The sequence below is a fragment of the Sciurus carolinensis genome, chromosome 11 (genome assembly GCF_902686445.1).
Source record: "Sciurus carolinensis chromosome 11, mSciCar1.2, whole genome shotgun sequence".
Taxonomy (NCBI): domain Eukaryota; kingdom Metazoa; phylum Chordata; class Mammalia; order Rodentia; family Sciuridae; genus Sciurus; species Sciurus carolinensis.
Window position 1 is genome coordinate 95,963,903 of NC_062223.1, and position 27,131 is coordinate 95,991,033.

A 27,131-nucleotide genomic window follows, 5' to 3' on the forward strand; every position below is an offset into this window, starting at 1 on the left:
CAAGAACAGTTTGTTTTTTTTCCCTATGACTCAGGTTTAAACTCTATTAACTTGATTTTCTGGTTCTGTTCCCCATGATATTCACTAATCATGAAAAGAGTAAAATCTTGCTTCAAAGACTTGCAATCTTTCTTCATAGTATTTTTTATCTTCGAAGTGTGGTATCTTTTTCTTTCAATCTCCTTTACCCTAACATAATGCGCCATTGTTTCCTATAACTATCCCAGATTGTTTCCTTATCTCACTGGGCTATTGGGATATTGAGTACTACATATACATTATTTTAAGCATTTGGCATTTGTTACTTTATTCAATACTTAAAACCACCCTGTGAAAATTGGTGCTATTTTCATCATCTTGCAAAGGAGTATACTGAAGTTTAGAGAAGTTAGGTGACTGGCCTAAGGTCACACAGATAATGAGGACTGAGCTGTGACTCAGCCTGTGCCTGTTTTGTTCTAGAGTACCAGATGATGCTAAATCCTGCTGTCTGGTAGATTATAGAATGGTGCCTCATAGGGCATTTTAGAATATGTAAGTTAGCTTTCTTCTTTCCTTACTTTTTTAAATTCATTCCTTTGTCTTCAATCTATACTAAATTGATATAAATTTGAGGTGAATAGGTGAATCTTGTTTGCTCATTGCCTGTAGCATAGTCTTAACTCTTAAACTGCTGCTCAGGATTTATAATGTGTGGTACAAAACACACTGAGGTAGCAGTCTGATCTACTCCTGGCCTTGCTACTGAATTTGTTCTGTGACATTGGACAAGTCATTCAACAGCCAGGCCCAAATTTCTCATCAGTCAAGTGAAAGGTTTTGTTTCTTCAGGTCTACATTTTTGTAATTTTGTTATTCTGTTTTTTCCATATTTTCTCCCCTTCTCTAGTAAAAACTCTTCTCTTTATACATACTTTCTTTCCAGTACTCCGCTCTCTCTTAGCTTAGCCTCTGCTTGTCCAGTGCTGCCTTCTCCTCTTTCTGCTACATCAGAACTACTTGCCAAACTCTCATTTCTCCTCTGGAAAACTAGTGCTTTTCACCTTTCCCAAGCATCTCCAGAGGCTCCATTCTCCTGCATTGTTGCTTTCCCCTTTTCTATTTGCATATCTTGTCTTATTAAGTAGATAACACATCTTTGAAGGGATTGTTGGCTGCTGTTTGTTTTGTGTGCTATTAAGTGCTAGGTAAGTGACTTCGAATGGAGTAGGTATTTGATAAATAATTGTTTTATGATTGCCATTTGGGCTCTATTGCTAGAGCAGAGGTTACTAGTCAGGTGGCCATTGTGGGAATCAGAAGAATAGACTGGAGTCAGGACTCACAACCCTACCAGAAATGACTGGAGGGGTAATAGTGAGGGCAGGTTAGTTAAGAGAGCTGCCACAATCCAGGCAGGAGACCCTGAAGGCCTGGCAAGAAGGGCAAGAAAGGGGAGAAGGGCAAAGCATGAGGCTTGGTATGCACTGACTCTTACTAACCTGATGGGCAGTCACTGCATTTTGTTACTTGATCTCATCTCTTCTGAGCAGCAGAGCTCAGAAGCCAGGCATTATTGCTAGGGGGCATGTGGGGCACCCCAGATCAGGGCTGCAGAGGGCAGAGAATATAATGGGGTAAGTGAGGAGTGTTGCTTAGTACAGCCTGATTTAAGAGGTGTGGCAGAATCAGAAACACTTTACCAGAGTCACTTGCATTCTTTGCCTCTATTCGGGTAAATAACGGCCTGGAGTTTGTGGCCACTGGATTGTTCGGTGCTAGGAATACATTTAGTATCGGGCTGTAAGTTCTGTTTTGACCCTTCTCATCTTCAAAGGGAGCATCTAATAGCAGCCTGTCGCCCAGTACCAGTGCGTGACAGAAGCCCTGGGGCCTGGGAATTGCTGAGCAATGTACGGTCACTTTCCACCTGGAATTCCACTTAAGGGAAAAAACTCATCCTGAGCAGAACCTAACCTGGACTTTGGGAGCAGATCCGGAAACAGAATCCGGCTGGGAATGGCCTGGTGGGAAGGAAGACAAAATCGAAAGAAGAACTAGTGAGTTGGGTATTAACTAAAACGCCGCAGGGGACAAAACAAGGGAGACAGTGGCCCTCCTAAATCTCAGGGAGACACGTCAGCTTGAGCTCAGGGCAATTTCAGCCTGGCAATCTCGCGGTCCCAGGAGGGGTGGCGGGCGACTGAAGACGGGCTCTAGGGCCCAGCGGCCGGGTGCCGGGGCGGGGGTGGAGTGTAGGGTTACAGTGACGAGCCCGGGCGACCCTCCCCGACCCGCGCGCGGGGAGCGGGGAGCGCGGGCGGCGGCGGGAGCGCGCGGGACTCTCTAGGACCCAGCTGCGGTTGTCGGGCTTGGGACTGGAGGTGAAGCCCTGGCATTTCTCTCCTTCCTGTGTGAATGGGGTTGATTGTCGGGCACCACTTCCCCGCGCTGCCCCACGCCATGCCCAGAGCGCTGCCCAGCAGCCGCCTTCCCCCGCCGCGGGACTGAACTAGCCATGATCGCCTCATGTGGAGGGCAAAGTTGCGCCGGGGAACTTGTGAGCCTTCGGTGAAAGGTAACTGGCTTCCGCTGAGGGTGCGGGGAGGGCATCCCTGAATCTCCCGTGTGAAGGACCAGCTGCTCGAGGCAGCAGAGGCGGGGGTCCTCCTGGGGGCTGGGGACTGAGTCACTTCCAGATGTTGCGGCTTGAACAGCCGATTCGGCGTTGGGGGCCCGGTGGTGTCTGCCAAGAGACCCAGATGGGGGGGGGGGGGAACAGAGCCCTGTTCCCTTGCCACCCTCGAGGTCCCTGGTGCCCACGGGCGAAATCTCAGCGCCGCGCCGCCCCGCGGGAGACGGGAACTTGCCTCCACCAGCTCGGCCCCGTGGGCCTTGGGGTGCGGGCGCGCCCCCGACGCGGGGGTGGCTTTTCCGGAGGGGCGCTGCCATATGGCTGGACTCTCCGAGACTCGCCCGCGCGGGTCCCCAGGCCGCCGAGGGAGGGGGCGGAAGGGATGTCGGGTGGCTTCTTCCCTCCGCTCGAGACAAAGGCTCGCCCTGGCCTGCCCGACGGGCTTGGGTGCTCCGCTGGACTCTTGCTGCCCACCCGTAGGACTCGGCTCTGGGGAGTGGGGCGGTGTAGGGCTCGCGCTGCGACCCCAAAGCTCGGATCGCGATAGCCGCTGCTCCTTTGTTCTCCCCAGACAAGTTTCTTTGACAAACCGGGAGTTAGATCTAGCTTTCTTTAGTCTGTTAGTGCTGCCTTTAAAAGAATCAGGTTTCAAGAGGGTGAAAAATTAAACTTTCCCAGTGGAACTGTTTTTTCTTTGGAATGTGACATTTGTGGCAAGAGGGAGCTTGGCACGTCGGCCTCTGACAGGCAAGCGGAGTCGGGCCCCTGCGCCGGGTCGGGGCAGCGGGGCTGGAGGATGGGGCCGCGGGACAGAGGAGCCTTGGCGCGCACCTCACGGGCCTCTGTCTGGACTGAGCTCGCGGAGCGCTTTCCAAGTTTCCCTCTCGAAACCCCAGGCCGTGAATCGTGGGTCTCTCCTGCAGCGCCCCAGCCTCACCTCCACTAACTCTACTCTTCGTACTTGTTGATTGCTGACTGCCAAGATGTACCCCTTCCATTTTTGTTCAAAGGTTTTTTGCCGTCTTGTCTTCGATGTAAGTTTACTGTCTGCAAATAGCAAATGCTCTATAGCCCAGCCAGTGTGGGCTGCAGCAGACAGGGGCCCTGATCATGTAGGCCTTCCAAAGCTTTGCTATTTGGATACAGGAGTTTGTCCCCTTGGTCCTTCTGCTCCCTTACTCTATGGAAACATGGTTGCTCATTTTTTTTCCTCTAAGGCCTGTCAAGAGAATCGAGTTTTAGATTGCTTATAAAAGTCTTGGTGGTGGCGAGAGTAGGGGGTCATGAGAGCCATTTGTGACCCCCAAGATATCTTTGACTACTCAAAACAATGTGTTAACTTGCTCACTGTAACTGAATAAAATCAGAATAGAGGGATATTAATAGCTACAATTCCAGAAAATTTCCTTCCTTTTCGGGGAGCGAAAAGTCGGGGCTTGAAATATTGAACAATCATGGCTCTCTGCTTCCAAAACCAGGCGTTGGGTCTCTGCCAAAAAGGCTAATATTTCCCCTGGCTGCCTAACACTTCTGGACCCGGCAGCTGCTACGTCAGACCCAGATTCTTGGTTAGGGATCTCTCTGGATTGCAAGTTCTTGAAGAAACTAGAGGAATGAAAAAATTTACTTTCTAGATCTGTGCTGTGAGCACTATCTATATACTATGAACACTCTTTATAAGAATAATGTGGGACAATTCTTAAATACATTTTGAATTGTTTTGAAAAATAAAGTGATAGAAAGTACTGATTTGACCAGAATGAAAAAGGATAGAATATGGAGAGGTGGAGCCTCTTCTCCACCTGGTGGGGGTGGGGAAGGGGGAAGATGTTTAATTCTTGGAGAGGCATACTTTTGCCTTTGTGTGATACATTTTGTTTCAAGATAAATTATAAACCTGCAGGTGGACAGGAGGGAGAGAGGATGCTGTCCCTGTAACTGCCCTCTCTCTTCCCTTTCTTTTAAAAATTCACACAAGTGCGGGTCTTTTAGGTTCCTTGCAGATGGTGAAGAATGAAGAATATTAATGCAGTGAAGGGCATGTAGAGATCAAAGCATTGAAAAATACATCTTTTCATGGAAACTAATGGAGGACTTTCAATTTAAATGAGATTTTAAAGTGCTGTCAAGAAGAAAAGCACATGAATGCAGAAATGTGAGTGATTTTGTGGGAAGGCACTCTGCTGATTAGACTTGATAGTGTCTGCCCTTGGCCAGTTAGACTGGGACTTCCATTTGGAGAGCTCTGCTTTTTCTGATGTCTACCCCTGTGGAGAGTGTGGACTCAGAGCCTGGGGGAACCATGGCCAAACCAATGGAAATTAGTCAACTTCTGTCTGCTGAGAGTTCTGTTGCAAAGTACAGCCTCTAGGTACTGTGCTTCATATTTCTTTAGTCATTTGTGAAAATGCTTTGAAACTGATAAAACAGGCTGTAATCTAAGACTTCAAACAAACAATGACCTAAAACAAGGGAAATGCTAGTGAAAATTTAGTAAAAGTTTGATTTTTCAGGCCAATAAGTTAAACTTTGTTAAGATCTATTAATAGTTCTTATATGCAAAATTCCCCGTCAATGCTTTTCTTTTTTCTTTTCTTTCTTTCCTTCATTCTTTCTTTTTTCCTTTCTTGGTGGCTATCTGCATTTTAAATGCATATGGAAATTTGGGTCAGTAAAGTCTGCAGTGTTTTCAATAATTTTTTCTCGTAATTTTCATTCATTTCAGAAGTTTCTTATGATGCAAAATTCAGCAGGTATTAGAATCCTTAAAAAGCAAGAGGTAGGGGCTGGGGAGATAGCTCAGTCGATAGAGTGTTTGCCTTACAAGCACAAGGCCCTGGGTTCGATCCCCAGCACTGCAAAAAAAAAAGAAAACAAGAGGTAGCATGGAGGTCAAGCAAAAGGATATTTGATTGCAAGGTTTGTTGGAAATTGTCTGAGGTTGCTGAGGTTTTTTGTTTGTTTGCCTAGTGAGTTTTTGGTTTTAATTTTGTTAGTTTGACTTTATTTTGTCTTTGGAGGAGAGGCACAATGTAAATCTTGGCCATTGTGGGTAGATTGGTATACTACTTTTGCTGGAAGGAAGCCACTCCTGCTCCTGGGCTTATGTGCTGGCACCAGACTTGAGTTCTCCTGTCACTTGTGAGGCCCTTGTCTCTGCTCTTGTGACCAGGCCTTGTGGAACCTTAGGGAACCTTCACTTCAAGCTCTCCAGGCAGACCTTCTGGACATACCAAAGGGCTCACATTTTTTTTTTTTTTCTTTTCCTTTTTGGAGGGAGCAGGAGAGTAGTTCTAAACTGTTAGGAAATGTATTCCTGTTAAGACTCTGGAGAATTGGATTTAACTTTTAAAAAACAATTATTGTCCTACACAGTGTGTTTGAATCGGTATTTGAGACCTAACTGTCTAGTATTGCAACAATATCCCTCTTATTTTGTTTTTAGTAAAATGTCTGTAGTTTACTTTTTTTTAACTTTTCATTTTGAAATGATCATAATTTCATAGGAAATTGCAAAAATGGTAGAGAGGTCCTTTATACCCTTTACCCTTTTCCCCCATTGCTAACAGTTTATATAATCACAGTGCAGTAGCAGAACCAGGACATTGATATTGGTACAATTCACAGAACATACTCAGATTTCACCAGTTTTACATGCATACAATTGTATTTGTGTGTGTATACTTCTATACATTTTTCACATGTATAGATTTGTGTAACTATTGCCATGATCAAGCTATAGAAGTATTTCATCACTTCCAGGATTCCACCTGTTTACAGTTGTAGCCACTTTCTCCTCCTGCACCTCTGTCCCTGAATGCTGCTAGTGACCCCTTGGATCTGTTCCCCATATCTATAATTTTGTCATCCTAATAATGCTACATAAACAAATTCATGCAGTCACTTTTCGTGATTAACTTTTCACTCTGCATAATGATCCTTCCATATCAATTGTTTTGTTCCTTTTATTGATGAGTAGTATTCCATGGTATGGATGTACTGTGGCTTAACTATTCACCTATTGAAGGACATCTGAGTTGTTTTCAGTTTTTTACTATTATGCATAAAGTTGTTGTGAACATTCCTATACAGGTTTTTGTGCAGATAAAAGTTTTCATTTCTCTGGAATAAGGGCCCATCCCAGGAGTGTGATAGCTGGATGATGTGGTAAGTATGTTTGGTTTTTTAACTGTTTTCCAGAGTGGTTGTATCATTTATCATTTTTACCAGCAACATGTGAGAGATCTGGTTTCTCTGCATCCTTGCCAGCATTTGGTGTTGTCACTGTTTTTAGGTTTTTTTTTGGCTGTACGGTAGGGGTTCTAATTAGTGTTTAGTCTTATTGTGGTTTTGATTCATATTTCCCTAATGGTTTCATGATGTTGCACATCTTTTCATGTGCTTGTTTGATATCTGTATATCCTCTTGGTAAAATGTCTATTCATGTCTTTTGCCTCTTTTCTGACTGCATTATTTATGTTGCTGTTGAGCTTTGAGAGTTCTTGTATAATCTAGATACAAGTCATTGTTAGGTATGTGACTTGCATATATATTTTTCTCAGTATGCAGCTTGTTTATTCATTTTCTTTCTGGGACTTTAAAAATAATGTTATTGTAGTTTTATACCTTTATTTTATTACTTATTTATTTTTATAGCTGTACAAACATTTTTATTTAATTTTTATTGTGCAAGCTTTTTTCTTAATTATTTTGTAAATTTTTAAACTTTTTTATTCAAAAATAAGCCACAAATGCACACATTACCCTGGCCTACCCAGGGTCAGGATCAGCAATTTTTATGTGGTGCTGAGGATGGAACCCAGTGCCTTACACATGCTAGGCAAGTGCTCTACCACTGAGCTACATCCCTCAGCCCTTTCTGGGACCTTTTACAGAACAAAAGTTTTTAATTTTGATGAAATTGAGTTTACTGATTTTTTTTTTTTTTTCTTTATGGGTTGCACTTTTTGTATCACATCTAAGAACGTTTTGGGGCTTATGGGCCCAAATATTTTCTTCTACAAGTTTTACATTTATCTTTCTTGAGAATTCTTTGTCTTATGATCTTATAAACTACCTTCCAGGTGGTGACTAGGCATTTCGTGCTCTGGAAGAGTATCAAGCAGAGCTCCCCGACTCTTAAAGGCTCACAGATCAGTGGGGTTGTGTGTAGGCATTACCATGTACTAAGCCATAATAGAGATGTGTGATCTTCTCTGGGACCTCTAAGCAGAGAGGGCTACCTTTAGTCCAGGTGGTCAGCCCAAGGAGAGCTTCCTTGGGCATGTTGCCCAAGCATGGTGGGTATAAAATTGGTTCTTGTTTTTGATCCAGTTTTTGAACATCTTTATTGGCATGTGTGGTTTATTCTAGTGTGGGTCATTCTAATTCTTGAGCACATGCTGAAGGACCTGGGGTAAATGGAGTGGTTGAGAACTTTTTAAATAGCACGTGGCATGATAGCTTAAAACGTAAGTAAAAAACACAATGTTTAAAACTTGGTAACATAAAGATTAAGAATAGAATTGGGTTAGAATATATGGTAAAATGAAAAGGAGGTTGTATTTGGCATTAAGAACAGATAGAGCTGGTTTGCTTCCTGACTCTGCCACCTCCTTGCTGTGACACCGTGGAGAATTTCACCTGCTGAAATTCTCATGAGTAAAATGGGTACAGTAGTAGTTCTTACACCATGGAATTGCACAGGGGTAAGATTAAATAATGCATATATAACACTTAGCGTAGTGCTAGGCACATTGAAGGCCTTCAGTAAATGTCTACTATGATTATTACTAAAACAGCAGGAATGTAAATTGTTTTATTGTGCTCATATATGCTTTTATCCTGGGAAACTTGAATCCCAGTTCTCACAGACACCTTTTCACTTCCGGGATCATTTTATCATGTACCAATTATTATTTATTGAATGAGGCTATTTCAGAGTTTATGAGTTTCAGAGTTTTGTTATCCTGGGTACAATAAATCAGAGCTGATGTCACCAGGACCTGTCACAGACGTCATAATGCCAGCTCCCTTCCTTTTCCTCATTGATCAAGTTTTTTGTATCCCAGAGGAAACTGATGGGGGTGTTACATGTAAAATACTAGGACAGTGCTTAAACGTGGGTGAGCATCAGGGTCATCTAGACAGCTTGGTAAAACAGTGCTGGGCTCTAGTCCCAGAGGTTCTATTTCTAGACTTAGATGGGGCCTCAGAGTTTGCATTTGTAACAAGTTTCCAAGTGATGATACTGCTGGGCCTGGGACTACACTTTGAGAACCACTGTTTTAGAGCACAGTCCCTTTTAAATGGATCTACACTGAAGTGTTTACCCTTTGGAACAAGTCTGATCATTAAGTACTCAAGTTTGGAATAGATTGATTTCTAAAGTGATTAGTCGATATGCATCACTGTGTTCTCACTTCTGATTGCCCTCTGTGCCACACTCCCTCTGACCATGACTTTCCCTCCCTCACTTGTCTCTCAGTACCTGGAAAATGTGTCAAGTTTGGGTCGGTGCTACTGTAGACAAGCCATTGGTGAAGCCAGATAGCCTCTAGGAAATAAATGTGTTTGTTAAATACTTACATTCTAAAGTTATTGAGAGGCTTGAATGAGATAAGGAGCCTGAAAGGGCTTCATAAGAGGTATAGCACTTGCAAAATAGTTTTTATTGTATGGAAATCCTGCATCTCCTTGGAGCAGTGCCCTTGGACTTGGTGTAGATTGCCTCTCCTGATTCTAAGGGTAACTTGGTAACTGTGTAGAAATCATCAGGATATCATGGAAAAGGTTTCTACAGTGAGTGGATGATTGGGCTAGGTTTTCTGAGGGCCTTCCAAACAGATCTTTTGGAGGCACATTGATGTGTAGCTATAGTAATGACCATGGAAGAACTCAGGGCTGGAAAATCGCTTGAGGAGATGCTGACATATTGAGAGATTCAGCTTCCTTGCAGTAGAGAAATATAATTCCATGCATTTTTTTTTTTTTTTTAATGCTGTCCGTTTAGGTCAGGTGTGATCTGGTCCCTATCTGTTTTTTAAAGATCTAGATCTATACTATTCATATGACCACTAGTCACCTGTGGCTATTTAAATTTATGTAAATTAACTAAATATTCAGTCCCTCAGTCATACTAACTACAGTTCAGGTAATAGCCATGTCCATCATTGGAGCTATTGGCCAGTGCTGTTTTACTTGAGCTTGACTCTTGTCTGATGGCAGTACAACTGAGATCAGATGATGGGATGGGATACATATTTGAATGGAATGTGCCCCTTCTCCCTTGGAAGTCTGTGTGACCTGATGGGGAGAAAATACCACAGGGTGAATATTCCATGAGCTTGAGCCTCATTTTGTCACTTCTATTATCAGAGGCTCATTTCATTTGGAAGATGGATCAGTATGGCATCTGGGTTATGCTGGGGCAGAGCTTAGCAGGCCATTATGAAGAGATTGTTTCTGTTTCTAGGGAAATTAAGTTCATGGAATTCTCCTAAGGATCTGGTCCTTGAGAGAAGCAAATAGAAATGCTTGGGGCAAATAGCACTGGGAGATTCTTCTCCTGGAGATGGTCATCGATGGCCACTCTGGAACTCCTCTGTTCCACTGTTGAACTAGCCTTTGTCAGCAGGGGTTGGGGACTGCCTCTTGTTCCTCCCTCCAGTGTTTGTGCTTGCTCAGGTACCTACACTGCATCACCCTATGATTTTCTTTGAAAATTGTGAAGTTCCTTACCTTATCCATCCTGCATCCAGTCAGTCTCCAGGTCCTTGAACTTGAATGCCAAAATACTTCTGCATACATTGTCTTCCTTTGCATGGTTCTGTAATCCAACTGGTGTAAGGGCTCGTTATGTCTCCTGGACTTGTGTTTGTGATTGCCGCCCACATGACAGGCCTTCCCACTTCTCTTTCCTCACATCTCTTCTGATCTGTTCTGTTCTTCCTCCTTTCCCTGCTTCCTCCCACCTTTCCTCCACCCTTTTCAGAACAGGCCAAGCGAGACAAGGGTGATGTCTTGTCCTTTAGGCTCTTGTTGCTGCCTCTGTGTGAGATGGCGCTGGGAACACGCCTTATGGCCAAACGCCAGGGAGGAAAGAGGCATCTCATGTTTAGCTCTTCTTCTCAGCTCTGATGGTGACCCCAGGTGCTATGACCAGGAATTTGACCCCCCCCCCCAAAGCAGGTGGAGGCAGGTCTTTTCCTTCTTGATGCTGGCTGTATTCAGAAGGGGTTTTGAGAGCCAACTGTTTTGTGAGTGAGCCCCCTATATGGAAAGGAAAATGCATGAAATTCCTGATAAGTTCCTATTTCCCCAGGGACTGAACCCTTAGCATCACTGCAGTTAAGTTGATTGCTCATCCTGGTGATTAGGGGAAAGGTTTAAAGATTCAAGGGCAGATAAGGAGACTAGGAACTGTTTTTTCAGAATTACGGAAACTGGAGGAGTCTGTACCCAGTGTACAGCATTAAATTCATTACAGAACACATATAAAACCAACCTAGTTTCTGCAAAGAGAAATGGTTTAATGATCCTTTATCTAGCTAAAAGAGTCAAGAATAATGCCTTATGCAATTACAATAAGCCTCAATTAAGACACTGGGAAAAGTAATACAAAAAGCATCACAAAACCATTTACATAAACCATAAAGATAACCAGGGTGTCAGGTTTGCTTTTTGTGTGTTTGTTAAAGGGCATAATCTGGTCAGACTTATCTTCCCATTGTACCAACTGGCCTGGCAGATCAAAATGAGTGACAAGTTGCTTGAATAGTGGAGAATAAATCCATCTTAGCTGACTTTATATTTGACCTTGTAAAGTATACATCAAGAAAGTAAGAATAGTCTAAAAGGTCTACTCTGAGGTATGGATTTTCTTAGCAGTTTTCCAGAATTCTGAAGTTTTTTTTAACTTTCTCCAAAATAAATTTCAGGGCTTTAGAGAAAAAAATTGAAATAAATGCAAATATACATGTTGATGGCATTTATTAAGTGACTGATCACTTTATTAGTTTAGGAACATATAGTTAAGTTTGCTCAAATGAACATATTTTGTAGCTTTGAATTTAGTCTTTTTCATTTTTACATTATTCCTTTTTAGGAAGTATCATGAATATACCAATTTAATTGAATTTGAATATTTTAAGTTTCCCTTAACGAGGAAGATATGTGCTGAACATTAGGGAGAATGACATTTCTTATGTTTGGACAGACTATAAATTAGGTGAACATGTGGATACAGAAGCACTCACTGCTTAGTAAATATCTGTTGAATGAAGAACTGAATGGTACAAGTACATACTGTGGTGGAGAACTTGGTGAGGATACAATAAAAAGATATAGTTCATTCCTCTGATATTTGAGGGTCAGTCCTATGCGAGGGGTTGGATTAAGTTTGAAGTATGTGTCCTTTGCTCCTATAAAATTTATGTTCTAAAAGGAATATAATATAGTATGATATTAGAAAACAGAAAGCAAATGAATGGGGCTTATTCTGCTCTGAGAAGTTCGAGAAATGGTTCATAATAGGCTTTCAAGTATGTCTTTGCTTTGAACCTATTGACAGGAAATGGGCTTAAATTGCAGATACTGTGACTTCTAGAGGCATGGAAGAGTTCTCTGCTGGGAGGGTGGCTAAATACAGAGATTGGCAGGATATGGAAGGCATGGAGCAACCAAGGAATTAACAAATTATGGGGGTGTCTCATTCTAAAACCTCTTTAAATGGGGTAGGTATGATTTAATGTGTCCTTCCTGTTTTCTGGTTGAGGTGGTCCATGGGCTAGCTGTGCTATGTTCTTTGGATTCCTTTTTCTGATTTTAGTCATTATCCATGGAGTTTAATAGTTAAGGCTCTGGAGCTGGAAACTTGTATTCATAGTGTGGCTGTGGCACTCTTTGGCCTTATTGTCATGGGCAAATTACTTAACCTGTCTGTTAAGTAGTTTCTTTATATGTAAAATGGGATAATAGTAACATCCACCTCCAAAGATGATTGCAAGGATTACATATTAAGAACTCAGAACAATATCTGAAAAACATTGAAATATGGAAGGGCTTCTGAGTTAGCGTCATGGTTGTTGCAGTTACTGTTGTAATCTTCTGTTGTGCTTACAGATTCTGTGGATCTGGAAGTCTAGTTGGGCACATTAGAAAGGTCTTGTCTCTGTTCCACCTTGCCTGGGACTTCAAGGGGAACAAGACTGAGAGTAGGGATGCCTGAGTGCTTTGGGACTGGACTCTCATGTCCAGCACCTGGGCTGGGGTGTCCTGAAGGCTTATCTGTTGACTGGAGTTCCTGTAGGTTGCCTTGCCTTGTCTTTCCCACAGATTCAGGCTTGATAGATCTTATATGGTGGCTCAGGGCTGCAGGTGTGAGAATTCCAACAAACAGGGCAAGAACTGTGTCATGTTTTGTGATCCATTCCTGGAAGTCACAGAGTCACTTCTGTCATTCTCTGTTAGTCCTGGTCTCATGAGTCTGCCTAAATTCGAGTGGAGTTGGGGGTGGACTCATCTTTGCCATGCTTATGGGCCTGTCATCATCATGATGTATCATCCTTGGATAAAGTATTAGAAATTTCACACCAAGTAAACCCCTGGAAACTATTGTTCTGGACCTGTGAATTTTCTTTCTAGCTGAAGGTAGATATTTTGGGTGGCAGTTTTTCTGTAAGCTCCCCTCCCCACTCTCACCCCTCACCTTTGTTACTTTTTCTTGATGGTTTGGATCATCATTATAAACATCAATTAATGTGAATCAAAATTTTTTCTTTAAGAATTACTGTATATCAACTTTGAAATCCTTGAGTTGCAAGGATTATTTAGTTATCTGTTGTACAGATTTTAGAGAAAATGTTATAATGGGTTTCCTAGTCCATTGATGGGTTACATACCTTGAAGTGAGGTCAGTTTTTTTTTTTTTTTTTTTTTTTTAAATCATCTTGTTGGCTAGACCACTAGAAGATTCACTGTTTTGTGGATAAAAATAGACCTTCAAATGTCACCAGTGCCATGATCCTGGAGAAATAGCCTTTCCCCTATTTTTGTTAGTAGAGTCAGTTCTTGTGAAGGCAGTAGATGCAGAGCAGGCTTTTGGAATGTATGCTTTGACTTCCATCCTGTTATATCACAGATATAATACTCAGAACAGATGGCAGATCTGTCCCCCCAACTACCCCAGAGTCACTCTCTGAAGATGGAACCTAGGCAGATGAGGGATATTCAGGTGATGGTTTCTGATACCTTTTTCAAGCCCATCTGGCCCTTGACTTTCATGACAAGGTGGCCAGGTAAGCTAGGGACTTTGGTACTTCTGTGTGTGTGTGTGTGTGTGTGTGTGTGTGTGTGTGGTGCTGGGGATTGAACCCAGGGGTTCTTGCATGCTAGGCAAGTACTCTACTATTGAGCCATACCCAACATGGGGACTCTGAAGGGCCTTTGGATAATTTCATATATTCCTTTATTTTGGTCTTTGATAGTAAGACCACAATATTAAACTTCTTTTCAGAGAAATTGTGTGGTTTAGGTCTTTTTTCATCCTAAGTTCTTAAAAAATTGAAAATGTAGTTTCTAGTCTCTGGTTAGCTGAATAGTCTGACTTAACAAAAGTGTAGAAACTTTCATCTCTGATCTTCGTGAACAACTTACTGCTGTTTTTTAAAGGCTCACTGATTTGGCCAGGTGTGGTGGTGCATACATGTAATCCCAGTGACTCGGGAGCCTGAAGCAGGAGGATCCCAAATTTGAAGCCAGCCTCAGCAACTTAGTGAGGCCCTGTCTAAAAAATAAAAAATAAAAAAGGGCTAGAGAATGTAGCTCAGTGGTAAAGTGCCCCTGGCTTTTATCCCTTATACAGAAATTAAAAAAAAAAAAAAAAAGCTCACTGATTTGATTATCTCTTGAAAATGAATTTTACAGTGGTGATTCCTGTTTAACTTTTCTATTTTTATAAAGTGGATCTAAAATATATTATTGTTATAATTACTATTAAATTTTTTTTTGCAGTACTAGAGCCCAGAGGTATTCTTCCACTAAGCTACAACCCTAGCCCTTTTTATATTTTTGAGATAGGGTCTTGTCAAGTTGCTGAGGCTGACCTCATTCTCCTGCCTCAGCTTCCAGAGTAGCTGGATTACAATTGTGCACTGCAGTGCCTGACTGGATCTAAAATTACTGAGCACTTACTATGTGCTAGAATATTGTCCATAGCCCTTTCCATTGTCTCATTTAATCTTCACAACAGCCTGATGTAGTAGGTGCTATTATTTGCATTAACTGATAAGGTAAAGGATTCCAAGAAATTAAATCATTTGTTCCAGTTCACATAGCCAATCAGTGATAGAGCCATGATTCTTATGTTGTTTAGGAAGCAAATTTACCAAGACAAAGCAAAAAGCATGGTGTCTCCTCCTTCCCTTTTAGCGGTTTTTTTTTTTTTTTTTTAATCCTTTAAACCTTTCTAATACTTTGGTGTTTGGAATGAACAGCATCATTTTCTTTTCTCTTCAGTCATCAGATCTAAATGTCCTTCCCTTTTTGTCTAAGGATAGCTTGATTTTCTGCTTAACAAGTTGTCAAAGTTTCTTTTTCCTTGTCTCCTGAAAGTAATCTCATGGAGCCTTTTCCTCCTCCTCCTCCTCCTCCTCCATCCTCCTCCTCCTCCTTCTCTCTTCTCTCTTCTCCCTCCTCCTTCTTCCTCTTCTGCCTTTCCCTCCCTCCCTCTCCCTTCCTCCCTCCCTCCCCCTCCTTCTCCTTCTCTCCCACTTTTCCTAGTGAAAAGATCATTGTTGATTTGTATTCCCCTTTATAAAAATCCTCAAGGGCAAGAAGGTGCATTCTTGTACAGGTATTTTCTGGGTGGGTGGATGTTTGTCTTCAAGTGCATTTTTGTTGATCACCAGGGGGTTCATTCATTTGAGAAACAGAGTTCAGCAATGCTTTACATCAAAGGGCCTCTGTGTGTCTTCTCAAGGTTTCCGCAGACTTGCCCCGGGCTCTGGGCGGCTTCCTTTCCCTGGGTAGGGAAGTGACTCATTCTCAGAATTGGTTTTCACCTTTTTCATCTTAAGTTCTCCTAGAGTGTTAAAACTTTTGGTCTTTCCCCATGGAAGAGGCTGTGTAATATAGAACCATTTCTCAAAGAGTGGCCTCTGGGGCCGAGATGCGAGTATCTGAAACCTAAAAACTACTTTCATAATAATACTAAAAGCATATAGTGCGCTTTTTTCACTGTGTTAACGTTGCACTGGTGATCAAAAGCTACATTGGGTAAAATTTCCGGTGCCTTGGCATGACTCAAGGTGATGGCACTGGATGCTGCTTGAGGTCAGTTTATTTTTTACCCACCACATTTTTTTAAAAACTCCATTTTGCTTAAGAATATTCCAGTTGAATGTTCTTAAATGATTAATTGTGTTAAATCTCAAACACCCATTCCTGTGTGACAGAATGGGATGTATACAAAAAGTGTTTCTGCTGCAAGTCAGGGAGAAATACTTTTGTGATTGAGTTGAGAGATAAATATTAAACTAGCTACTCCCCCCCACCTACAGCAAGTTATAGTAACTTGAAGGAACACCTGACAAACTATAGTTATTATGATTTGGTAGATGTTTTCTCAAAAATGAATGAAGGGAACTTGTCATTTCAAGTGAAACAATTATTTGCTGCCAATGGTAAAACTCAAGCTTTTGATTGAAAGTAATCTTATGGAGCCTTTCTTTGCAGTTTTGGAAAAGTCACATCTGCCACCTTGAACTTGTTGCTTCCTAATATGTAAAAGACTTTTCTGATGATCCAGATCCATTGTATATTAACAAATGTGGTTTTGTTGATATTATATGCTTGAAATGTTTCAGTACTTGGATAATTTATATTATTCAGTGAATATTCCTTTTCCAGATGATCAGTGTTTGTTGTTATGAAGTTTTGCATGGGTTAAAAAGAGCTCTCTTCAAAGTGAAAGATGGGCCAACAGATTTTAAAGTGGTACACAGGACTATCCATGAGCAGGCCTCTGGTATGGGGTCATGCTTCATACTACATTTACTTTAAGAACTTGCCACTTGTGTTAGATTGCTGTTACTGTAACAAATATTTGAGATAAATCAAGTTACAAAGTTGAAAGCTTGTTTTGGCTTACAGTTTTCAGAGGTTTGAGACCACAGTGGGTAGAGACTGTGGGGAGGCAGGCTGTCATGGTAGGAATGTGTGGTGATGCAAAGCTGTTCACCTTGCAGCTGCCAGGAAGCAAAGGAAGAGGTAAGAAAGTGCAGGATCCCAATATCCCCTTCAAGGGTGCACCCCCAGTAACCTAAATTTTTCTGGTAGACCCCACTACTTAAAGTTTCTGTACTTTCCAGTAGCGCCACCACAGGCTGGTGACCAAGCCTTTAACACATGGGACTTTGGGGACATTTCCAAACCACAGCACTGATTGTTGAATTTTGATATGGCTTCAAAGAATAGTCATGGTTATCTGAAAAGACTACTAAAATACTCCTTTTGCCAACTACATATTTGTATGAGGCTGGGTTTTCTTCATCTACTTTAACACCAAATCATATAGATTACAAGCAGAAGCAGATAAGAGAATCCAGCTGTTTTTTATTAAGCCAGGCAGTAAAGAAATTTGCAAAGCTATAAAATAGGTCCTTTTTTTTACTGCTTTTTTTTTTTTTAGAAATGAGCTATTTCTCATGAAAATGTTTTATATGATTTATAATTGGATTTATTATTTTTATTTAAATGAATTGACATATATAATTTTCTCAGTTGATAGATATAGCCCACATAAACAAAATCTCATTAGGTTCTAAGAGTGTGAAGAGGTTCTGAAACAAACAAAAAAAAGCAGTCTGAGTGCTTTCATACACCAGTAGAAACCATAGACTGGAACCAGATTAGCTGGGTTTGAATCGTGCTTTGACTCCTTACTAATTGTGTGACTCTAGATAAGTTATTCTCAGTGCCTTAGCTTCCTCATCTGAGAAAGGGGGTGTTATGAGGATTGAGTTAATGTGATCCGCTAGAAGAGAACAATGCCCTTTGCATAGAAAATTCTCAGCAGTGCGTGGTTTCTTCCTTTGCCCCCTCCTGAGGCCTACAGTTGCTTTGCCTCCAGAAAATAGTATTTCACAACATTCCCACTACTCTCATCCTCTTGACCGGTGATAAACTCAGGGTTTTTATATTGGACTGTGTAGTGAAACTGAACATGACATTCCTGTGTGATCATTCATCTAGGTGGATGGAGGGGAAGCTCTATAGCTTGTGACAGATTCTTGTAAAGGGGCATCACTGATCCATAATGGAAGGGCAATGAGGAGAAAGAGGTAGGTGTAGCCCTGGGCACAGTTCTGGGGCCCATGTGTGCCGAGGTGGGTGTGGACATAGGTTTCCCAGCTCACTGCTCCACATACCTCAAGTCTGCCTGTGTGGCTGCATTTCTGTGCTGTTTAGCCATTGTGTGCTTTATATTGTCTCTCTGACTAGACTCTCAGATCTGGTCTTGTGGTACTTAGCATTGTCTTGCCCAGGGCAAAGGCTCAATATCATGTTTTGGTTGACTGAATGAATGAATGGACAGATAAATTAGTGAATAATTCTGCCTTTTGCTGCTAATCAAATTCACAGGTCCACGATCCTGGGAATTAAAAGGAACCCAAATACTATCACAAGTATTGAGCAAAATGTCATTGAAATTCTGGGGAATGCTTCGCGACAGGCAGCACTGAGTATGCCTCTCAGTGAGTACTGTAACCCAAGGTGTGTCATTCCTGCTGTGTTTGGGTACAGAGGAGATTATGAAGCCTAATTCTCAGGCATGTGAGGTTACCTGAGATAATGTTTGTAGCACATCATGCTCAGTAATGCCTCTTGGGATGTCTTCCTTCCCTCTTGTGAAGTAACTGCATGTCTTATGTGGACTCTTTCGCTTTAGTTAGCCTCTTCAATCAACTGATGTGTAGTTGGTTTACTTTATCTCACTAAATCCTTGTAACAGCTCTGTGAGGATAACTCCATTCTCGGTGGAGGGTTTTTAAGTTCCAGGTTTATCAAGCAGTTATGTACAGTGTGCTGGGTGTTTTTACAGGTTTTCCTTCATCATGTTGTTTGATATGGTCACCTTGTTACCATACCTTTATTTCCATGCAACTAAAATAACTATATCCCTTTACCCAGTCATTCAGATTAGCAGTTAATTAAAACTATTGACTTCAAATATGAATTTATTAAAAACAAATTATAGGAAAGAGTCTTCCTTTTACTAAAGGAGTTAATGTGGGCTAGTTGGTTGGTTCTAGAAAAAGTTAAGTCTCTTACTCATTCATTATTATTTGGCTTCATTAGATTCAACACATTTTGTATTAAGATATGCTTAAATTATAAAATTTCAATTCAGGAGTGCACATTCTGCAAAAGCTTGGATAGCAGAGAAGTACAAGTTTCCCAGACCTGAGTTCAAATCATCTGTGACAAATGGTCAAAGAATTTGTTTCTCGTTTTCACTTGCTGAGAGGACGTGTTGCAGGTGTGATGTGGAGACTTGGAAGTGATGTATTTGACAAGTTCCATGTGTAGTGCTAACACATTGCACGTTTGGGATCCATTGTTCAAGGGGAAACACTGTCATGCAAATAATATGCAGCCAGATGGAAGGGATGAGGAAGGGTGGTTTCCTCCATTGCCTTGGTGTCTGGTGATTGGCAGGGAGTGTGCTGTTATTTCCCAGAGCTTTGGTAATACCATGAACAAGATGGTTCTGGATTCTTCTCTGCCTCATACTTGCAAAGAAGAAAACTTTCCCAGTGCTTTTCCCCTTTATCCATAAGAAGAGTTTTTTATTAAAACTACCCTCACTTTCAAAAAACATATAAGAAAACTTAGCAGAGATGAGGATGTGGCTCAGAAGTACAGTCCATGCCTAGCACGCACGAGGCACTGGGTTTGATCCCCCAGCCCTGGAAAAAACAAAATAACAACAAACCTTTGCTGTTGAAGAAGCTGTACTGGTGGCTAGTTTTGTGACTCTGGGCATTTCTTATCCCATGTGAGCCCAGTATCCCTATCAACAAAATTGAAGTCAGGTGGTAATAATTAAATAACATAACTTTTATAATGTACCCAAATTAATGGGGTCTCAGTAAATCATAGCCCCTACTATTTTTGATGGTGCTTTTATTTCTAAGGAGATACCTGGTTTCTTGGCAAATTCTGGTGGTTTATGAGCTAGGTGGATGTGTACTTGCCTCTTGAGAGAATCCCTGTCCCTGCTGCTGCCTGACACACTTCTCAGTGTTACCAGCCACAATGACATGGGAAGGCTGGAGGAATTGAGTGACGGACAGCAAGTCTAAAGTGCTCTGTTGTCTTGGTGGTGTGGGTGAGAGGGGAGCTTTGAAGACCATAGCTATGTAGACATATGGCCATTTTATGCCTGGGGGTTTATCTTACAGCTTTCCATCTTGTTTGTTTTCTTTCGTTAAAAGAGTGTCAGGACTGAGGTTGTGGCTCAATGGTAGCGTGCTTGCCTAGCATGTGTGAGGCACTGGGTTTGATTCTCAGCACCACATATAAATAAATGAATAAAATAAAGGTCTGTCAGCAGCTAAAAAATACTTAAAAAAAAAAAAGAATGTCAAGTACAAAAAAATAGAGCGTCAGGTATTTACCGTCTGTATACATGGATAAACATATTTAATTTTGGCAGTCATGCTAGTGATTTTTTTTTCTCTCAGGGGGAATGCAGTATGTGCCAGGACCACACAAAAGAATACTTTTGTGGTCCTGAGATGCTTTCAGATAGGTACAAACAAAAGGAGTAGGACTGAAGAGTGTAAGATTTCAGTAAGTTAGGTTTAACTTGTATATGGAATAGAATCTCTGGAGTCTGGGTACTCTGGGTCTTTTAGTTTTAGATAAGTTATGCACCAAAGACATCAACAGGAAATACAAATTATAATGATCTCGTGTATAATTTCAGCCAAGATGGTTAAGTAGTCTTTGGGTTTTATGTTAAAATTCAAATATTAAAAAATTCCTTCTCCTGGTAAGGTTCTTTTATTATGGAATCTCTCACTGTGATAGGTAGGACTGGGAATATTCCTTTTTTTTTTTTTTTTTTAAATGGTGAGTGGAGGGGCTCCCCAGCTCAGGGCCTGCCTGCAAGGGATGAGCACCTTTCTCTAAAGGTGAGTGTGTGCTCAAGCTACACAAGCCCTGTAATGTTACTTCTAACATGCACAAAGCCCTCCCAGAACTGGATCATAGTATACTTATAATTAACTAATTTTAGCAGTAGGTGGCTTTCTCTCTCTCTCTTTCTCTCTCTCTCTCTCTCTCTCTCTCTCTCTCTCTCTTCTTTCTTCTTCTTCTTTTTTTTTTCTCCTGGTAGCTTTTACGTTGGTCTCCTGAGTAGTTTGAAAGAGACCTCAAAATAGACAAACTCACCTTTGAGCTAAATTCTATAGAATGAAGAATATGCCTATAACTGGTTGTTTTAAAATGCATCTCTCTATTAAGTTGATTGTATTTATTTAGTCCCCATTATATACTAGAAACATTTAGATATTGTAAACATATGCAGATTGTTCATTGATTCAGTGAATATGCACTGAATACTTACTGTGCTCTTATTTCTGCTAGCAATTAGAGATACTAGGTGAATAAGACTTGGTCTCTACTGTTAAAAATTTACAAGTTAAAGGGGGGAGAAAAAACTAAATGCATAGGCAACTTAATATAAACTGTTTCATCAATATTCGTTGAATGGTGTAGGAGCCCAGAGCAGCACACAGAGATTTGGGGGAGAAGGGATAGGTGACTTTCTGAAGCAAATAGCACTACAGTAGAATTCCAAAAGACTTTTTGATAGGCAGAATATGTGTTTTAGCCTTTAGTATGTACCAAAGTAAGAATATCCTAGACTTATAAGAGCAGAAAGTCCCTCCAGATGGAGAAAGCTTTGAGAGAACTGCAGGTATTTATTTAGAAGTTGTGCAGCGATAGTTGGGACAATAGATATGATGTGCTATAATTCAAGATGATGCTAAGTCATCTATTATTTAAGATACAGACAATGCTGTGATACTATGAGTCAGACCAATTAATTTTTTAAAGTGTAAATCTCTCTGTCAGAGATTCTTGATTGTAAGCAGCACAAAGTGACTTTGGCTAACTTAACTACACATAAAAAATTAATTGGAAATATATTGGACTGCTCACAAATGAATGGGAAGACTCAGAAAACAGAGGCCACCCTAGCAACCACTGCTGCCCTGGAGTCCTGGTGATAGTGCTGCCATGGAAAATGCATTTGTGGCCTTTTGTGTTTGTGTCATATCCTCAAGACTAAGTCCTCAATACACTGGGACCAAGTCTAGGTCATCCCAAAACTTGGACCAGGAAAGAACCCCATAGCTTCTGTAATGAATGGTAGAATCTACCCCCAAGCTTACCCTGTGGTTCAGCATTCTCCTACACTCAAAGTGTTTAATTGGCTGATTGGCTTGTCAGGAAGGGAGTGTGGTAGGTAGTAGTTAAAAGTTGAACCTGCTTTATGTCATGTACAATCAGACGAATGAGAAGTTATACTCCATTTATGTATGATGTGTTATGTATAACTGATAGGAACAAATAAAAAAAATTTAGAAAAAGTTGAACCTGATCTCTAAATTGTTTTCCAGTTCTGTAGTGTTGTGAAAATAATGTGCTGAGGCTTTTAAGAACACCCTGTGAATACTAGATTCAGGGTCTGCAGATGTGGCTTCACCCTCCTTGCCCACAGCTAAGCTACACTGAACTCTGTTCCTTAAAGACACAAAGCACTTCTGTGACTCAGTCTGTGATTCTCTTTTCCCTTGATGGGCTGATCTTCCTTGGCTACCTCCTCTCTTCACCTGTTGTGGGTCCACACATTCCTTTCTTCACCTCCCTGGTCTCTCCTTATCATTGCAGCACCATGTCACTCCCCTCAGCCAACGAGTAGCAGTAGATTACCTCTAGGCCTCCAGAGCATGACAGCATGTCCCTCTCATAGAGCACTTATACTGTGATGAAATGTGGGTAGCTGTGTGCATGCTGGTCTCTGGGATCAAATCCATCATACTAAGGCCCAGAACCATCTGACTCATTCCTCTTTATTTATAGCTCCTATTAAGTGAAGCACATGTTCAGCATTTTGGTTTACACTGATAATATCAGAAATATTTCTAATAAGCATCGCTAAATTAAAATTTAGACAAATTAAAATTATTCATCACATATTTTAGATTGAGTCTTAATTAAATGGGTATTGGTGTATTGATTTCACTTGTTCTCTAGAATAGATGGATCTGTCCAGAATTGGAATTCAAGTGTGATACTTATTTGGAAGACCACTGCATGTCTGGGTTGGGAATCTTGGAAATCCCACTTGTGACCCCCAACCACAAATCTTGGGTTTCGAATAATGGTTCCCAGGGGAAAAGAGAGTGAGAAATCATGTTCTGGCTGTGCTTTTGGCTTAATGGTGAGGATTCCTGTTTCCTTTTTAACAATGTGTGTATTGTGTGCAGGTGTCTGGAGAGGAGGGGGCCACTGCCTGTCTATGCCTCGCTTGGGTCTCAGTGCCTGTGAACTGTGAATTGGCCAAGCCAGATGAGCTAGCTTGCTTTCTTCCACATGAGACCTGGGAACAGGCTAGACCTTTATTTTTCAGGTACAGGTCGCAGGTTCTCCAGGCCCCTTCTAAACATTGTTTCCAGGGCATCATACTCCCTGAGCAGGGTATTTCACTGTCCAGAAAAACTCAAGTTCTTCCAGAATCAAAAGACTTGAATGCTTAGGTTTAACTTTGAGGCCGCTGGCACACTTAGCAAATTCCTTATCCCTTTGAAAGAAAAGGTAGAAGCCTTAGAATTGTTTGTAGCTGCGGTTAAAATGTCTGCTATAGTTAGGGGAGATTGTTCTATTCTAGACAGTGAAATTGTTTTTCAATGCATTGAGAGGTTTTGGATTACATGTAGCTGGCGGAGAGGTTCTTACTTTGGCAACTCCTGGAAATTGTTTTATAGTTAGTGGCATCTTTGAGGAATGGTTCTCTGGCTTGCAGACCTCAAAGCACCAGTATTAGCTGCAAAGGAGAGAGTAAGTGCCCCTGTATTTTAGGAAATGGAAAGGTGCAGGGATTATCTGGAACTCTCAGAAACTGGCTTTATAGGGATCTTGGACCTTTTCCTACTTGACAGCGAGACCATTGGAGAAAGTATTGCTATGTTCTCTCCATCAGAGAGCATAGTTGTCAGAGAGCATGTATTTTATATGCTACCTTTAGAAATTAGCAAGTGCACAGTGTGGTGCTTTCTTCAAAGGGCTTATAACTTCACAAGGGTAATAACACCAACTTAGATTTAATGACTACTGCAAAATACCAGGCCGTCGACATTGATGTGCTAGGTTCATGCACCTCAGATCATAATTGTGGTGGCATTTGAGGGAAGGAAGGCTGGTATAGGAGAGGGAAGATGTTCTGGAGGAGCTAAATTTGCTGAAATGAACTTTAAAGTAGTTGGGGGTGGGTGGGGTGAAGCTAGAGGTTTGCACTCAAAGAATGAGGATGGCATATTTACAGGATGCTGGGGTGCTGAGGGGACCAGCAAGGTCATTGACAGCTAAAGGAGGGGTCTGATTATAATAAAAAGCCTTCAGAATCAAAGTGTGACCTGGGACTTATAACCCAAATGGCTCTGTGCAAGGGAGTGCCATGCCAGAGTGGAATGTAAAGACAGAGATTCCCAGTGGTGTGTGTGTTGAATGATAGTGGGGGTGACAGTTTAATGTCCTTCAGGGTTTAAACCTAAAGGAGACTCCTGAGCCTGGTCTGTTGGCCTGATATCAGATGCAGGATTTGCTCCTCGGGAGTTCGCCATTTATCATGGAAGGTTAAGAAGAAGAGGAGCAGCTCACCAGGGCCCTTGTCATGCCTCTTACCTCCCCAAGAAAACTCATTTCATTTTACCTTAATTCTTTTCTCCTCCAATGGTGGGGCTCTTTGTTATTGCCACTGTTGAGTAAGGTGAAAGGTCTTGTTCAGGTCACTTTACCTACAGGCCTCTGGACAGTCACAAAGAAAGTGACAGTCTAAACCATAATGGGAGGGAATGTTCCTTGCTTCTGAAGTAAGTTAGAAGCAGTCAGGCTCAGGAAGAGGGGAGCCGGGATTCTCTGTGTTGACAAGGGACCATGCAAGTTTTGTCATTTAGGAACCCAGCTTGTGAAATGTGTCAAACATAAAACAGAAATGTTGAACCTTCAACAATCCTGAAAACATCTCAGAATATCATCCCTTGTTGAATGCAGCACAAACAGGTCTCTGCTTTCTTTCTTGTCAGGGGCTCTGGGAGCTATGTTTGCCCCTCCCCAGAGAAAACCTCCTAGAGACCTGACCCTTCACACTGACCCTGACTGGGTTTCTGGTGCATTGACCACGTCCCTTGCACACTGAGGTATGTGGGTGGTGATCCTCAGACAAGATTCTGGTTTGGAAGAAGATAACTGTAAATTACCCATGAAGACTAGAGGTCTTACATGGAAATAGTCCTTCTGGTGCCCCTGTGGGCATCTACACTGTAATATTACACACTGTTGAGCCCTCAGAATCCTCAAGAGGGCAAGGTCCCCCCTAAATTAACAGTGTTGCTGGGTCACTAGGCCTAAGTCAGGCCTTGCAGGGGCTTTCTGGGTGGTAGTGATATTTGGGGCCTCCTATGGCTTCTCACAACTCCACTCCTGGTTATGAACTCCTGGCAAAGACCACAGCTGTCCCCTCACACCATACCTCTATTTCCAAGCTCTCATTTCAGATATCTTTGACCTTAGGCCATTTGACTTAAAAATGATTTGGGTACAGGAGCTCCTAGGGAAGACAGTTAACTAAAATAGGCAGGGGATGGAACCAGACCTCTCTTACATGCATACTGTGTGTCCCAGGAATGCAGTGCAGATCCTGTGACACACATTACTGACACTTTTCTTTGCCCTACTGCTGAGAAAGTAGGAAGTCTGATTCCTTTAGGCTGTCTTGGTGTTGAGATAGCACACCTGACGATCTCCTGGCTTTAGTGGAGTGGATGAAAACTGGTCCTCTCCGCTGGCAGGGCCTGTTCCGGTCATCTGCTTAGCTCTCCTGCCTTTCTCCAGCATCCAGGAATGATGGCAGTCGTGGGAACGGAAGGCAGCTGCCCTCACCTGTTAAAAAAAGAAGACTTAAATGTTCATTGACACAGTTGAGCATCATGTGCCTCAGTCTGAGAGAGAGAGAGAGAGAGAGAGAGAGAGAGAGAGAGAGAATGTGTGTGTGTGTGTGTGTGTGTGTGTGTGTGTGTGTGTGTGTAAGCCTATTCAGGGACCACTCTCTGTTCAGTGTCCTGTGGCCTAGAGCTCTTGAATCTGCTCTTAGTTGGCAGTCCATGGGATAAAGTGGGGAAAAGTAATTTGTACCAGTGTTGTTGTGACTGTGAATGGCTTAGTGCAGGGGTCCATTCTGAGCTCCACACACCTGTGCTCTTCTTTGTGTACATTTGTTTACCTCAATTTTATTAGAGGTTTTCTCTCTTATCATTTAAAATTCTTAGTCATGTGACTAGAAAGTATCACTCAAAGTGTATTAATATGCTGCCACATGTCATTCCTGACCCAGATCTACTTTTTTTAAAATCACTTTTTTAATTTGTTCTTTGTAGTTATACATGACAGTAGAGTATGTTTTGATGTATTTATACAAACGTGGTGTACATCATCTTCTAATTAGGATCCCATTCTTGCAGTTGAATATGATATGGAATTTTACTGGCCATGTATTCACATATGAACATAGGAAAGTTATGTATGATTCGTTCTACTGTCTTTCCTATTCCCATCTCCCTCCCCTTCATTTCCCTTTGTCTAATCCAATGAACTTCTAGCCTCCCCATCCCCTTATTTGTGTGTTAACATCCACATATCAGAGAGAACATTCAGCTTTGGTTTTTTGGGATTGACTATTTTACGTAACATGATATTCTCCATTTCCATCCATTTACTGGCAAATGCCATAATTTTATTCTTCCTTATGGCTGAGTAATATTCCATTGTGTATATATACCACATTTTCTTTATCCATTCATCTGTTGAAGGCCATCTAGGTTGGTTCCATAGCTTAGCTCTTGTGAATTGAACTGCTATGAATATTGATGTGGCTGTGTCACTGTAGTATACTGATTCTAAGCCCTTTAGGAGTGAGATAACTGAGTCAAATGGCAGTTCCATTCAAAGTTTTCTGAGGAATCTCCATAGTGCTTTCCAGAGTAGTTGCACCAATTTGCAGTCCGACCAGCAATGTATGAGTGTGCCCTTTTTCCCACATCCTCACCAACATTCGTTACTTATATTCTTGATTGTTGCCATTCTGACTGGAGTGAGATGAAATCTCAGTGTAATTTTAGTTTGCATTTCTCCAAATACTAGAGATGTTGAACATTTTTTCATATAC

At 41.6% G+C, this 27,131-nt stretch overlaps 1 protein-coding gene across 10 annotated transcripts in view; it reads left to right on the plus strand.

The window, feature by feature from the left end:
• Positions 1 to 27,131, plus strand: part of Amotl1 (angiomotin like 1) — a 157,020-nt gene that overhangs the window by 53,366 nt on the left and 76,523 nt on the right. Inside the window, exon 1 of one of the 10 annotated variants that reach the window (XM_047516624.1) lies at positions 2,021 to 2,039. The exons of 8 other annotated variants lie outside the window; for them this stretch is intronic. Coding sequence is in view for 1 of the 2 variants with exons in the window: in XM_047516623.1 (XP_047372579.1) it covers positions 2,509 to 2,557 (49 nt within the window). In the remaining variant the exon portion in view is untranslated. Of the gene's footprint in view, positions 1 to 2,020; positions 2,040 to 2,224; positions 2,558 to 27,131 lie in introns of those variants that run through there. One more of the 10 variants, XM_047516623.1, reaches the window with a different exon arrangement.